Source organism: Ornithorhynchus anatinus, chromosome X5 (genome assembly GCF_004115215.2).
Source record: "Ornithorhynchus anatinus isolate Pmale09 chromosome X5, mOrnAna1.pri.v4, whole genome shotgun sequence".
NCBI lineage: Eukaryota > Metazoa > Chordata > Mammalia > Monotremata > Ornithorhynchidae > Ornithorhynchus > Ornithorhynchus anatinus.
Window position 1 is genome coordinate 58702406 of NC_041753.1, and position 15384 is coordinate 58717789.

At 46.9% G+C, this 15384-nt stretch overlaps 1 protein-coding gene across 1 annotated transcript in view; it reads left to right on the forward strand.

Moving 5' to 3' along the window:
- The window catches only part of CX5H9orf85 (chromosome X5 C9orf85 homolog), a 75220-nt gene that overhangs the window by 37737 nt on the left and 22099 nt on the right, over positions 1 to 15384 (forward strand). Inside the window, exon 2 of the mRNA XM_001505581.5 lies at positions 14353 to 14459. Within this exon, the coding sequence (XP_001505631.1) occupies positions 14353 to 14459 (107 nt within the window). The remainder of the gene's footprint in view (positions 1 to 14352; positions 14460 to 15384) is intronic.

The window sequence follows — 15384 nt, forward strand, 5'->3', positions numbered from 1 at the left end:
ACAGAGATCCCATTTGGGCAGAAGTGGGTAGCAGAGCAGTAAGGGGTAAGGGTAGCTTAGGAAGGTGGCTCTGGGGTCAGTGGGGACCCCCTTCATATCTGACAGACCACCACTCTCCCCACCTTCTAAGTCTTATTAAAATCACATCTCCTCCAAGAAGCATTCTCTGACTAAACCTTCATGTCCTCTACTCCTGTCCTTTCTGCGTCGCCTATGCATTGGGGTCTGTACCCTTTAGCCCTCGACATTCACCCTCCCCTCAGTCCCACAACACTTATATACATATCTGAAATCTATTTTAATGTCTGTCTCCCCCTCTAGACTGTAAACTTCTGTCTCTACCAACTCTCCCAAGTGCTTAGTATAGTGGTCTACACACAGTAAGTGCCATAAATACCCATTCTCCCTCCTACTTACTCTGTGAGCCCCATGAGGGCCCTGATTCTCCTGTTATCTAACCCCAACACTTAGTACAGTGCTTGGTGTATAGTAAGTGCTTAACAAATGCCACAATTACTATTATTATCATTCTTATTTAATGCTACGGGTAATCTTCTTGTGGGTGAGTGACAGGTAACTCGACCCCTTTCTTTCTGTGCTTAAAGCACTTCTGACTGATATTACCTAATTTGCACAAAATAATTTACCATCTCAGCTTTCTGTGGTAGAGGCATGCCTTAGGTACCTGAAATTCAAACCCTTCATGTAAGATTATAAAAATCAGAAACTATGTCTGGTGGGAAATTAAGGTATTTAACAGCTCACTCGTGAAGCGCTTGAAAGTAATTTAATATTAGAATCCTATACCAATGTACCGTGAGGGGGCTATTTGTGTGCTGTTCTTTATTGATGATAATTTAACATTTTCATTGATATGACATCAATGGATAAAATTATAGGCAAGATTTAGAGGAAAGTGGGTTTTTTTTCTTATTCCTGAATTGCCCGATTAATTGCCTAAACCCTCCATATTGCTTTGGCCGAGGAGACCTGGTCTTTAGGTGTCTATCAGAAAAAATGATTGGAGGAAAGGTTAAATTAAAAAGAAAGAAAATGATTATTTGATATATGTATTTTTAGGGGTATAGGTTAGTCGATGTGTCTTTGAATGAATGTAGAAGGGAAGTAGAGCAAGCCGAGGAGGGAGAGGGAGCCCACAGTATAATAATGATGGTATTTGTTAAGCGCTTACTATGTGCCAAGCACTGTTCTAAGCATTGGGGTAGATACAAGGTAATCAGGTTGTCCCACGTGGGGCTCACAAACTTAATCCCCATTTTACAGATGAGGTAACTGAGGCACAGAAGTTAAGTGACTTGCCCAGAGTCACACAGTTGATGCGTGGTGGAGCCAGGATTAGAACCCATGACCTCTTGACTCCCAAGCCCATGTTCTTCCATGCTGCCTCTCTGGGCTCCCTGCTGCTGCAGGTTCCCCCTCTGTCCCCCCCCACCCCCCAAAAAAAAGCCATCTACAAGCTGGATTGAGCATGTTCCTTTACCCCTCACTCAATCACTCTCTCTCCCATGGCAGAACCTAATCCCCTCCCTGTAACAGCCGTCAATCAAACAATCAGTGATCTTTATTGAGCACTTACTGTGTGCAGAGCAGTACAACAGAGTTGGTAGATATGCTCCCTGCCCACTGGGAGTTTACGGTCTAAAGGGGGAGACAGACATTAAAATAAATGACAGATGTGTACATAAGTGCTGACGGTGGAGTGAATATCAGGTGCTTAAAGGGTACAGATCCAAGTGCTTAGGTGACGCAGAAGGGAATGGGAGTAGAGGAATCGAGGGCTTAGTCAGGGAAGGCGTTTTGGAGGAGGTTTGATTTTAATAAGGCTTTGAAGGTGGGAAGGCTGGTGATCTGCCGTAAATGAAGGGGGAGGGCGTTCCAGGCCAGAGTCAGGATGTGGGTGAGGTATCGGCGGTGAGATAGCCGAGATCAAGATAGGAGATGGAGGTACAGGGAGTTGGCTGGCCGGTGTGAGAGGAACAAAGTTTGTAGACTGGGTTGGAGTAGAAGATCAGTGAGGTAAGGTAGGAGGGGCAAGCTGATTGACTGCCTTAAAGCCTATGGTGAGGAGTTTCTGTTTGATGCAGATAGGGATGGTCAATCACTGGAGGTTTCTGAGGAGAGGGGAGATTTGAAATGAGTAAGTTTTTAGAAAAATGATCCAGTCAGTCAATCAGTGGTATTTATTGAGTGCTTACTGTGTGCAGAGCCCTGTACTAAGCGCTTGGGAAAGTACAGTATAACAGAGTTGGTAGACACATTCCCTGGCCACAGTGAGCTTACAGCCTAGAGTTGGGGGCATGCATTAATATACATAAATAATTTACAGCAGGCAGCAGAATGAAGTATGAACTGATGTGGGGAGAAACAGGATGCAGAGAGGTCAGCGAGGAAGCTGATGCAGTAGTCAAGGCAGGATAGAAATGCCTGGCTCAGCTCAGTAGCAGTTTGAGTGGAGAAGAAGAGGCAGATTCTAAAGGTGTTGCAAAGATAGAACAGATAGGATTTGGTAACGGACTGATTATGCAGGTCGATGGCAAAGACAAGGGGAGGAAAAGATTGAAGTGGGAAGATGACTATAAGCTTGGTGTGGGCAGGGAACCTGTTTACCAACTCTATGTTGTATTCTCCCAAGTGCTTAGTACAGTGCACTGCACACACAGGAGGCGCTCAATAAATTTGATTGAGTGATAAGGAGTTCTGTTTTGGACATGTTAAGTTTGAGGTGTCAGCGGGACTTCCAAATAGAAATGTCCTGAGGGCAGGAGGAAATTCGAGACTGCAGAGAAGGAGAGGGATCGGGAATGGAGGAGTAGTTGGGAATCATCCACATATCAGTGGTAGTTGAAGCCATGGGAGCGAATGAGTGCTCCAAGGGAATGGGTGTAGATGGAGAATAGAAGGGGACCCAGAACTGAACCTTGAGGGGCTCCCACAGTTAGAGGGTGGGAGGCAGAGGAGGAGCCGGCGATAGACACTGAGAAGGAGCAGCTTAAATCTTCCATCTGTCCGCTGCTGCCTTCTCCTCCTTTTTTCCCCACTTCAGCTAGACCTCACAGAGTATAGTGCCCGGGATCCCTCCCTACTCGGACGCTGGGGCAGGATCCCCAGTTACAGGTCCCACAGGGCTGTTGATCCAGTGTAGAATACAGTCCATGGTTTTGAAATAATAAAGTGTCTGAAATAATGTTTACTACAGATTCATTGAAGTTAAAATAATTGGCACATTAAAAAAGTAAATATTTTGATTGTAAAGACAATGATATCAAAAGAGCTAAAATTGAATTGATTTTTTTCCCCCATAACAGATTTTTCCATTTAGGGGACAAATTTGTACCGTCTACACCAGGTATTGATAATGTTTTTCCACAGTGATGGCAGGTCAAAACAATTAGGGGGTTATGGGTGGGGCAGAAGACGATCATGACAGGTAGTATACCCATTAGTTGGTGCCTCCCATACTATCCTTGGCTTCTCAGCGGAAGCCGGGCAGACAGCCCGGCTGCATGGCATAGTGGATAAAGCATGAGCCTGGGAGTCAGAAGGACATGGGTTCTAATGCCGACTTCGCCACTTGTCTGCTATGTGACCTTAAGCAAGTCACTTCACTTCTCTGGGCCTAAAATTACCTCATCTGCAAAATGGGGCTGGAGACTATGAGCCTCAAATGGGTAAGGGACTATGTCCAACCTGATTAGCTTGTATCCACCCCAGCGCCTAGTACAGTGCCTAGCACATAGTGAGTGCTTAACGAATACCACTATTATTATTGAAATGCTCCAGGGGCTAACCCCCAGCAACTGAGCAGGAAACAGCAGTCTGATTCCATGCTCTGGCCTGTCGTGTGCTGGCTCAGATGCCTGGGGTTGCCAGTTCCTCATATAAACCTACTATCTCATCCTCTATCTTCCCACCCCATTGCTAAGTCATCCCTTCCATGTTTTGCTGAGAAGCTGCCGAGGCATCGAATTTCCATTTCATCATGTGCACCCACTACCTTTATGCAGTCACTGCCAAACCCACTTCTTCCCGCTCATAGTTCTGAATCAGACAAGAGTAAGGCAGTGTTTCTAAGGCTCTTTGTGACTAGGCTTAATACTGTGTGACAGTCTTTCTAATATAAGTATTCTTGAAATGCCAGGAGTTGCAATGCTAGGCTTTGCTACATAGAGCATATTCTGCTCATAATCTATGGTTTGTTCTGGCTTCCTGTTTGTTCTTTTATGCTATTTTTGAGCAGATGTCAATCTTGATCTACCAAGTCGTATATAATTTAGAAACTGGTTACTTTAGGGTGGATCTTTGCCTGGGCAAACAAGCCTGTTGTGTGAACATGCCCTGCAACTAGGGTGTAACTTGTATGAATGTTGATGTTGGGTCAACATATCTGCCCGGACAGTTGAACTGTTTAAAAGCCAAACATGATTTTTTTTTTTAAGCTTTTCAAGGGAAAGAGGAGAACTTTTCTTGAAAAAAAAAATGAAGCGAATTGGTGTTTTTAAAAGGTTTGTAAATTATGGCAACCTAGCAGCGTGGCTCAGTGGCAAGAGCCTGGGCTTGGGAGTCAGAGGTCATGGGTTCTAATCCCGGCTCCACCACTTGTCAGCTGTGTGACTTTGGGCCAGTCACTTCACTTCTCTGTGCCTCAGTGACCTCATTTGTGAAATGGAGATGATGACTGTGAGCCCCACGTGGGACAACCTGATCACGTTGTATCCCCCCAGCGCTTAGAACAGTGCTTTGCTCATAGTAAGCACTTAACAAATGCCATCCATATTATAATTATTATTGACATGTGCTTTGCTAACACAGACACACAGGCCATACACTCTTCTAATTGTAATCTAAGCTTATCAACCATGGGAATTCTTGGGGGAGATAAATGTAGGCACATTTATTATCAAACATATTTTTGCAGCTAACATTTTTTCAGTTATTAACCTTGGAGAAATCAGTGAACTAGCCTGCATTAGGGAAGCACTGCATGGATCGTGGAATTCTCCTGTCCAGTGATGCACTGATAGGGAAGTAGAAAAACAAGTCAAACAGGTCAGCGGGGCCTGTAGCAGACCGTCACACAGCGTAGGTACTACAATAGGGCATCCGGCTTCATAGCAAAGTTCCTATGATCATTCAAATTGTTTATTGTAATGAATGCTAAGCATAGGAGCTATAATACTTGTACTTTAAACACTTTTGCAAAATCACACGCAAAACGTGGCAGGTGATTTCATGACGTTGCATTGGGTGCATGTGCAGTATGACGTAACAGCGTCCTACGTAACACACGGTGAGGGAGTGATCGATTTGTTCCGCCCAAGGGTGTCCAAATATGTGAATCCGGCCTTGCGTGTATACCCTCAGCATCTATCGTAGGCCAAGCACTTAGGATAGTGCTCTGCACGGAGTAAGCACTCAATAAATAAATTGAATACACCAAGTTCCAATATAAAGTGTTCATTCATTCAGTTGTATTTATTGAGCATTACCATGTGCAGCATACAGTACTGAGCACTTGGGAGAGTACAGTATAACAATAAACACACACATTCCCTGCCCACAAAGAGCTTTACAGTCTAGAGGTTTTCATTATGCATTTTGGCTAGGATGTGGTTAAGGAATTAGGAACCTTTCACCTAACACTGTGAGCTTGTTCAGATATGGTGTCCAATTAGATTATTGTCTGCCTCCTCCAGCGCATAGCACATATTCAGACAATCATCTGTATTTATTGGACACTCCTCCCTTCCCCACAGCACTTATAGTAATAATAATAATGTTGGTATTTGTTAAGCGCTTACTATGTGCAGAACACTGTTCTAAGTGCTGGGGTAGATATAGGTAATCAGGTTGTCCCACGTGAGGCTCACAGTCTTAATCCCCATTTTACAGATGAAGGAACTGAGGCACAGAGAAGTTAAGTGACTTGCCCACAGTCACACAGCTGACAAGTGACAGAGCCGGGATTCGAACCCATGACCTCAGACTCCCAAGCCCGTGGTCTTTCCACTGAACCACACTGCTTCTCTGATGTGCATATCCATAATTTATTTACATTAATGTCTGTCTCACCCTCTAGATTGTAAACTCATTGCGGGCAGGGAATGTGTCTGTTCTATTGTTTTATTGTACTCTCCCAAGCACTTAGTGCTCTGCACACAGTAAGCACTCAAGAAGCACCATTGATCGATTGATTGATTACTCTGTGTAGAGCTTGAACGAATACTTGGGAGAGTTAGTAGACACAATCCCTGCCGTCACGGAGCATTACAGTCTGGCGGCAGAGACAGATGCTAAAATAAATTGCAGATAGAAGAAGGTAATAGTAATTGGGGTATTTGTTAAACGCCTATTATGTGCCAGGGACCGTACTAAGCACTGGGGTGGATACAGGCAAAATTTATATATAAGTGCAACATGGACAGGGAGGGGAAGGATGAGTATCCCAATTATTTAGATGACGCAGAAATACCGGTGACAACGGAGGGGTATGGGAGATGAGAGATTAATAGGTGAGGGCCAGCTGGAGGAGATGGGATTTCAGAAGGGTCTTGAAGATGGGGAGAGCTGTGGTCTGCTGCATAATAATAATAATGGTATTTGTTAAGTGCTTACTATGTGCCGAACACTGTTCTAAGCACTGGGGTAGATACAAGATAATCAGGTTGTCCCACGTGAGCTCACAGTCTTAATCCCCATTTTACAGATGAGGTAACTGAGACACAGAGAAGTTAAGTTGCTTGCCCGAGGTCACACAGCAGACGAGTGGAGGAGCGGAGATTAGAACCCACATCCTCGAACTCCCAAGCCTGTGCTCTTTCCACTGCATGTGAACGGGAAGGGAGTTCCAGTGCATGCTAAATTCCATCATTATTACAAGTAGGAGGAGTAGTGTTTATTGACCTCCTTCTTGGCACAAAGCACTGTCCTGGGTCCCCTTCTATTCTCCATCTACCCCCATTCCCTTGGAGACTGTAAACTCCTTACAGGCAGGGAATATATCTCCTAAATCTATTGTATTGTAGTCTCCCAAGCTTTTAAGTACAGTGCTCTGCACACAGTATGCTCTCAATAAATGCCATTGATTGATTGGTTGATTGATACACGGCTTCAGCTACCATTTCTATGCAGATGATTCCCAAATCTACCTCTCTGCCTCATCTCTCTCTCTCTGCAGTCTCACATTTCTTCCTGCAGTCAAGATATCACTACTTGGATGCTGCGCCAATACCTCAAACTAAACATGTCCAAAACAGAGCTCCTCATCTTCCCACCTAAACCCTCCCTTCCCCGTGTTTCCTCCATCGCTGTAGACAGCACCCCTCCCTTCCCCCAATCTCACAAGCCCAAACCTTGGAGTTATCCTCGACTCATCTCTCTCATTTCACCCACTAGTCAATTTGTCACCAAATCCTGTTGGTCCAGCCTTCACAACATCGCTAAAATCTGCCCTTTCCTCTCCGTCCAAACTGCTACCATTTTCATCTAAGCACTTATCTTATCCCGCCTTATTTACTGCATCAGCCTCCTTGCTCACCTCCCTACCTCCTGTCTCTCCCCACTCCAGGCCATTCTTCACTCTGTTGCAGATCATTTTTTACAAAACGGTTCAGTCCATGTTTTCCCACTTCTCAAGAACCTCCTTTGGTTGCCCACCCACCTCTGCGTCAAACAGAAACTCCCTACCGGTGGCTGTAAGTCAGTTACCTTGCTCCCTCCCACCTTACCTCTCTGGTTTCCTACTACAACCCAGTCCATGCATTTTGCTCCTCTAATGCCAACATGTTCACTGTACCTCAGTCTTGTCTTTTGCCATTGACCCCTAGCCCGTGCCCTGCCTTTGGTCTGGAATGCCCTCCCCATTCATATCCGACAGTCACTCTCCCCGCCTTCAAAACCTAATTAAAAGCTCATCTCCTCCATGAGCCCTTCCCCAACTAAGCCCTCATTTCCTCTTCTCCCACTCCCTTCTGCATCATCCTCGTGCTTGGATTTGCACAGCCCAACAGCATTTATGTCCATATCCATAATTTTTATTCATGTCTGTCTTCCCCTCTGGACTGCAAGCCCCTTGTGGGCAGGGAACATGTCTGTAAACTCTGTTACGTTGCACTCTCCCAAGCACATAGTGCAGTGTTCTGCATAGATTAAGCCCTCAGTGAATACGACTGATTGATAAAACAAAAGAAGTGATACGTTCCCTGCCCATGAGGTGCTTCTACTCCAAGTGGGGAGACAGGCACAGAAATACAGATAGTCAAGAGAAGTAATTGAATGTCCAATTGAATAAACACTTTTCCCAAAATGCTGAAGGTGAGAACAGTAATAATTGTGGTATTGAGCACCTAATCTGTGTCAGTCACCGCACTGCGTGCTGGGGTAGATACAAAGAAATAGGGTTGGACACAGTCCCTGTCCCACAAGGGGCTTACAGTCTTAATCCCCATTTTACAGATGAGGTAACTGAGGCACAAAAAAGTCAAGTGACTTGCCCAGGGTCACAGCAGAGAAGTGGTGGAGCCGGGATTAGAATCCAGGTCCTTCTGACTCCCAGACCCATGCTCTAGTCACTAGGTCATACTGCTTCTCTAAAAACTTGTTTTGTTTTACTGTCTGTCTCCCCCTTTTCGATTGTGAGCCCGTTGTCGGGCAGGGATTGTCTCTATTTGTTGCCGAATTGTACATTCCAAGCGCTTAGTACAGTGCTCTGCACACAGTAAGCGCTCAGTAAATACGATTGAATGAATGAATGAATAAAAAGGAAGTTCCCAACTTCTAGAGGTGACTGGGTGGTTTAGATCAGTGCTCGGCACATAGTAAGTGCGTAACATACTATTATTATTATAGTATGGTCTTTGCAGGATGCCACGATGTGGGAAGAAGCGGCTTGGGTGCATAAACTCCGTGTCGGCTACCGAGGCTCCTAGAGGCAACCTCCATGCACATGTCCTGTCTAACTTACCAAAGCCTGGTTTTGTGAGATAGGACCTGTGCATGGAGAGGGGATGACAGGAAATCAGTCAGTCAATAAATAGTGTTTATTGAGTGCTTGCTGTGGGCCGAGTACTGGACTAAACACGAGTATAGCACGGTACGGCAGAGTCGGTAGACACGCTCCCTGCCCACAAGGAGCTTCCAGTCTAGAAGGGGAGTCAGACATTAAAATGAATTATGGATCTGTACACAAGTGCTGTGGAGCTGAGGGTGGGGTGACTATTAACTGCTTAAAGGGTGCAGATCCAAGTGCAAAGGCCATGGAGAAGGGAGAGAGGGAGTAGGGGAAGCAGTGGGGTCTAGTGGATAGAGCACGGACCTGACGTCTAATCCCGGCTCTTCTGCTTGTCTGCTGGGTGACCTTGGGCAAATCACTTCGCTTCTCTGGGCTTCAGTTACCTCGTCTCTAAAATGGGAATTAAGACTCTGAGCCTCATGCGGGACAGGGACTGTGCCCAACCTGACAGCCTTGTATCTATCCCAGTGCTTAGTACCATGCCTGCCACATAGTAAGCGCTTAACAAATACCACAAAAAAAAAAAATCAAAATAGCTCAAGTGGACCAACCCAAAGCAGGGGAGATGGGAAACACTTTGGCAGTAGGATATCGGCCTGGTCCGATCCAGTTAGGGAAGGAGATCTTTTTGAGTGGAGGCTTTGCGAGGATTGCAAGACCGAGGCAAAACAATAACAGACCAGGTGCGGCAATTGGAAAATACAACAGTGCCACGGGGGACGGTCTTTGTGTGGGCACGGTGCGGTTCGGGGGCTCTCTGTCACACGTTGACCTTTTCAGCCAACCCTACACATGGAAGAAAATTTCATCAGCAGGGATGCGATCTTGGAATATAAAAGAGAACTGTATTTTGAAATTTGAAGGTTAAAAGAGAATTCCTGATGGAATTAGTCGAAGGGAATATTGTTGTTCAACAGGTCTTCATCCTTTCGAGCCGCACGTGAGACCACGATTTAAAAAAGCAAAATGCTTCATTATTTAGCACCTGCTCAATTATGTCTCTTCCAAGTGTTTGTGGCATTAATTAGCTACACATCCCTTTTAAATAGGATGGTATTATCTTGCTTAATTTTAGGGATGAGGCAGCAGTCCTAGTTCCCGATTCCTCATCTGGTTGTCAGACATCTGCCAGTTTCGGTTATTGCACTTCCTAAGAAGAAGCTGCTGTAGCGTGTCACAGTAAGCTGTGCCCGATAAATGGTTTGCTTATAATGATGATGTTGGAAGATTTTCTATAAAATGAAAGCTGGGGCACAGGAAAAGGTGATAAGAAATGAAAGGACAATGCAATATTACAAGTGGAAATGTTACTTTAGCCTCACCCTCATGAACAGATATGTTTTGCTGCTTTCTGGAGGAAAAAAAAAGTGCTTCTCCAAAAAGCGGGTAGTCACCGGATCAGATAGTGGAAAGAGCTTCATCGCAGCCCTAGTTGCCAGATTATTTCCGGCCTCTGTGCTGGGCAGAGCCAGTAAAATAAAATTGTTCCCCTCTAGGGAGGTGGCCCTATCACCCAACCAGGAATTCTCCCATTTTAGCTCCAAAAGATGCAACAACAACAACTTGGAGCTGTAGAAGACAGAGTTTTCCCTTGCCTTTTTATAGCGCTTAGCAAATACCACATTTATTATTATTTTTAATGGTATTTGTTAAGCGCTTACTATGTGCCAGGCACTGTACTAGGTGCAGTGGTAGATATGAGACCATCAGGTGGTGGTGGTGGTTTTTGGTATTCGTTAAAGCACCTACTATGTGCCAGGCACTGTTCTATGTTCTGAGGCAGATGCAGGTCGGTCATCAGGTTGAACAAAGTCCCTGTCCCCCATAGGGCTCACAGTCTCAATCCCCATTTTACAGATGAGGTCACTGAGGCCTAGAGAAGTTCATTCATTCATTCATTCAGTTAGTCATATTTATTGAGCATTTACTGTGTGCGGAGCACTGTACTAAACGCTTGGAAAGTACAATTCGGCAACAAAGAGAGACAGTCCTTGCCCACATGGGGTTTACAGTCTAGAAACAGGGAAGTGAAGTGAAGCGACCTACCCAAGATCCCACAGCAGACAAGCGGCAAAGCCGGGTTTAGAACCCAGGTCCTTCTGACTTCCAGGCCCGTGCTCTAACCACTAGACCATGCTGCTTCTCTTCTCTTCACACTTCTCCTTAGCGAATTTCAGTCATGCATCAGGGAGTCGGCTCATTTATTACAGAGTGAGCGAGGTTCTTCCATAAATGTTTTACTTAAAGGTTTAAAAGTGACTAATGTCCCTCATTCTCTCTCAGTCCTGACCTCTCCTGGCAGAGCTTAACCTTAATGACCCCATCCTTCCTGTCTGGGCTTCCCAAGGGGGAGTGAGTAAAGTAGTGAAACACGTGCTTGACACAATGGGACAAACCTCTTCCTGAGGAAGTTGGCAAGTGCCCATGTGGCATAGTTGGGCAGAGGAGAGGGGAGTGGGAGCCGGGAAGCAGAGATTAGGGGCCCGAAGAGGTGAGAGACAGAACTCCTCCATTTCTGAGGCCAGCTTCTCCTCCACCACTCCCGCCTGGTGGAATCGCAGCCCCAGGATGAGCCCATTTAGTTAGCGCCTCCGCTTTTGGTATGGGTTGAGCGCTCACTGTGTGCCGACCGCTGTACTGAGCGCTTGGAAAAGTACAACCCACCAAAGTTGGCTGACACGTTCCCTGCCCACAGCGAGCTTACTAGGGCTGAGGATGAATAGGAATTTCCATCATACTCCCAGCAGGGCACTGAGAGAGCAGTAGCAGGGGGCGGTAATGGCGGCGGCAGCCGCGGTTTAGATCACCGAAGAGGAGGAAGAGGCTCCCAAGTGCTGCCGTCACCGCCACGGTTGAAGGGGGCCCTTCCTGCCGCTCGGTTGATAATGTCACCATACTTGGGCCTCGTCGAAAAGGCACCGAACCCTTAACATCCCTAACTAATTTCAGACCGAGCTGAAAGTCGAGGAAAGGACACCCCGGTTCTCTGATAACCTAAGGGTTTTCTTCTTGACGAATTCCAGGCTTTTAAGGAAAACTAGAACCCATTCTAGAATCCGCGCCTCTGTCTGATGCCACCCTCCCTAACCAGCTGCTTCTCCCGACAGCACAGCTGCATGGCGTGGGACGAATCTTTCCTAATTTGCTCGTGGAGTGCTACCCCAGACGTGGAGGGCGAACCCACGTTGTGGAAATGACAAATCCAAGCTGCTTTACCACAAAGCCTTCCCCACTTCATTTCCCAGGATCTGCTCGTGTTATCTTCAAGGAAGGGAGCCGTAGCCTGGAATAGTCGGATTGGCAAATAGACTCGACTTTCTCCTTGCGGCTGGGGAGGGTAATGAACCGTGCCGGTTTGGCTGCTCTCTCCAAGAGCCTGGGCCCCGGCGGTTGATTCTGCAAGCCGATATTCAAGTTTCGAGGGGGCTTAGAGCTGTTTACTCGGAGGTGGGAGGAAACGGGTGTAGGGAACGTGGGGCTGATGGTAAGGAGAAGTGGAGAAAACAAGTCCCAGAGCCTAATGGCCAGAGCCAGCAGCGTTTGAGAAAAGCCGATAATTGGGAGTTTACTCCACACCAGCCCTTAGTCATCCTTTGCGGTGGAGAATTGGATAATTGAAATCTACAGAAACTTCAAAACCCCACTCTGGCTCGTCGCCTCACTTCTTTCCCCTCCAGCTCTTTTACGACTGCTGCTCACAAGTGGCAAAATGGATCAGTTTGAGTTTCACTGCTTCAATCTTTCCCCGCTCCAGGGGTGTGAGTCAAAAGATTTTACCAGAGCACTCCGGCAGCTTCAAAAAAGTGGCGGTGGCAAGTGGGTGTTGTGTGGGGGCGGGAGGCCCGAGGGTACGGGGGACAGCCCGCCACCAAAGGAAGGGTTCGGATTGTCCCCGTGGGCCTTGGGGCAGAAGGAGAGCTACAGGCTGTGAGCTCGTTGAGGGCAGGGAATGCGTCTGCCAGCTCTGTGATATTGTTCTAGCGTAATTCGCACAAAGTAAGTGCACAATAGATGTGGTCGTTTGATTGATACAAGAGGGGGTGGACAGCGGGATCCCCACAAGTTTCCAGGTCGAGAGAGGAGACTGTAATCTGCTAGCAGAGGGCCGGGAGTGAGACCGCCATCCTGGCTTCACTTGGCCACGGCTGCTGGCTCCAGGCCAGGAGCGAGGGGTCTAGTGGGTGCGTCTGGGGTGGGAGCGGGGAGAAAGCCGGTGAGGGGACCATGCCCCTGCTCATGTGGGCCCGGACCCGATGGGGAACTTTGGGGTCCTCCTCCCCGGGCCGTTGCCCTGGCTCTTTTCATGCTTGCCAGCAGGTGCAGACTGCCCTCTCCCGTTTTGATTTCTGTGGCCATGATTCCCTCCGCGCCGCCCCCCTCCTTCAGCCTGAGGTCTCACCTCTGGACTGCCTTGCGGTCCTCACTCCATCAATCAATAAGTGATGGTTATTGAGCACCTACTGGAGCATGGGTGCCCGCCCTGCCTCCCGAACTGCAGCGCTGAAGGAAAGAGAAAAGGGTCCACCTTTCAGGTCGGGATGCTGCGGCCTAGAATTGGCCCTGTGCCGCTGTCCCTTTGGCTTGAAATGGGCCTCGCACGTAAAAAAAAACAACTTCCCAATGGGCTGCACCCCCATCCGCCGCCGCCACCTTCCCTCACCGCACTCTGGACCCCCACAACGACAAGATCGGCAGGGAAGGCAAACCAGTAGCACTAATAAAATCCATTCCTCTTGGCAGGTTCTCGGTCCTGAAGTCTCAGGGCTGAGTCTTTTTTTCATGGTGCTTGTTAACCACTTACTTTGTGCCAGACACTATACTAAGCGCTGGGGTGGATGCAAGTTAAGCAAGTTGGACAATGTCCCTGTCTCCCGTGGGGCTCACAGCCTCAATCCCCATGTTTAGAGATGAGGGACCCGAGGCCCAGAGAGTTGAAACGATTTGCCCAAGATCACACAGCAGACGAGTGGCAGAGCCGGAATTAGAACCCAGGCCCTTCTGACTCCCAGGCCCGTCTCTCTCCAGTCTCGCCCGTCAGCACTCAGTAAATGCCACTAATTGATTGATTCATCAACACTCTACTCAGCACTTGGGAAGAGTACAGCAGAACTAAAAGATACGGTCCCTCCCCTCAAGGAGCTACAGTCTAATTGTTGTAAAGGAGAGAAGGCTTAAGTTTTAACAGGGTAAATGCTTTTTCTAACAAGACAAGAAACATCTTGACCTACTATGAGGCGTTCCAGAGAATTGGGTGCTCTTGTCATTTGTGTTTGTCTAGCTTGGATGAAGTCATTAATTAAGTGTTCTTTATTTTTTTTTCCAAGAAAAATAATGCAAAACTTCATGATGGAGTGTGCAAGCACTGTAAAGAAATTCTGGAGTGGCGAGTAAAATTCAGCAAGTATAAACCGCTATCGAAACCCAAGAAATGGTGAGTTGAATTGTTTCAAGAAACTACTGCCAAGTGAAGCCACTGGTATTAGAATGCAAGGGTTTTAACAGTTCTGACGTGTTTTCCTTTTGATTGTTGATGTTAGTAAAGCTATCAGCTTGCCATCTGTAATGCATTCAGTTCTGCTAAAATACATTTTTCCACTATGGCTTTTGGCTTGACTTTTGCCCATGTCCTCCCTCTCTGGCCTGGAACTCCCTCCTGCCTATTATTATTGTTATTATTATATTTGTTAAGCATTTACTATGTGTCAAGCACTGCTTCTCAGTGCTGGGGTAGGTACAGGATAATAAGGCTAGACAGAGTCCCTGACCCATAGGGTTCACCCAGTCTAAATAACAGCTCATATCTGACAGACCACGTCCCTTCCCCGTTTTCCAAGCCCTTCTAAAATCACATCTCCTCCAAGAGGCTTCCACGTCTAAGGTCTCCCTTCCGCTTTGCCTCTGTCCTTGGGTGGGAAGCTCTTAAGCACCCTAGCCCCAGCCCCACAGCTCTTATATCCTTATCCACCTATAATTTATTTTACTATCTCCTCCTCTAGTCTGTAAGCTTCTGGTAGATGGGGAACAGATAGAGAAGTAGCGTGGCTAGAGAAGGAGCGTGGCTCAGAGGGCTTAGGAGTCAGAGGTCATGGGTTCGAATCCTGCCTCTGCCACTTGTCAGCTGTGTGACTGTGGGCAAGTCACTTAACTTCTCTGTGCCTCAGTTACCTCATCTGTAAAATGGGGATTAACTGTGAGCCTCATGTGGGACAACCTGTTTACCCTGTGTCTACTCCAGCGCTTAGAGCAGTGCTCTGCACATAGTAAGCGCTTAACAAATACCTACATTGTTATTATTATTATCTACTGACTCTATCTTATTGTCCTTTCCCAAGAGCTTAGTACGGTGCTCTGCACAC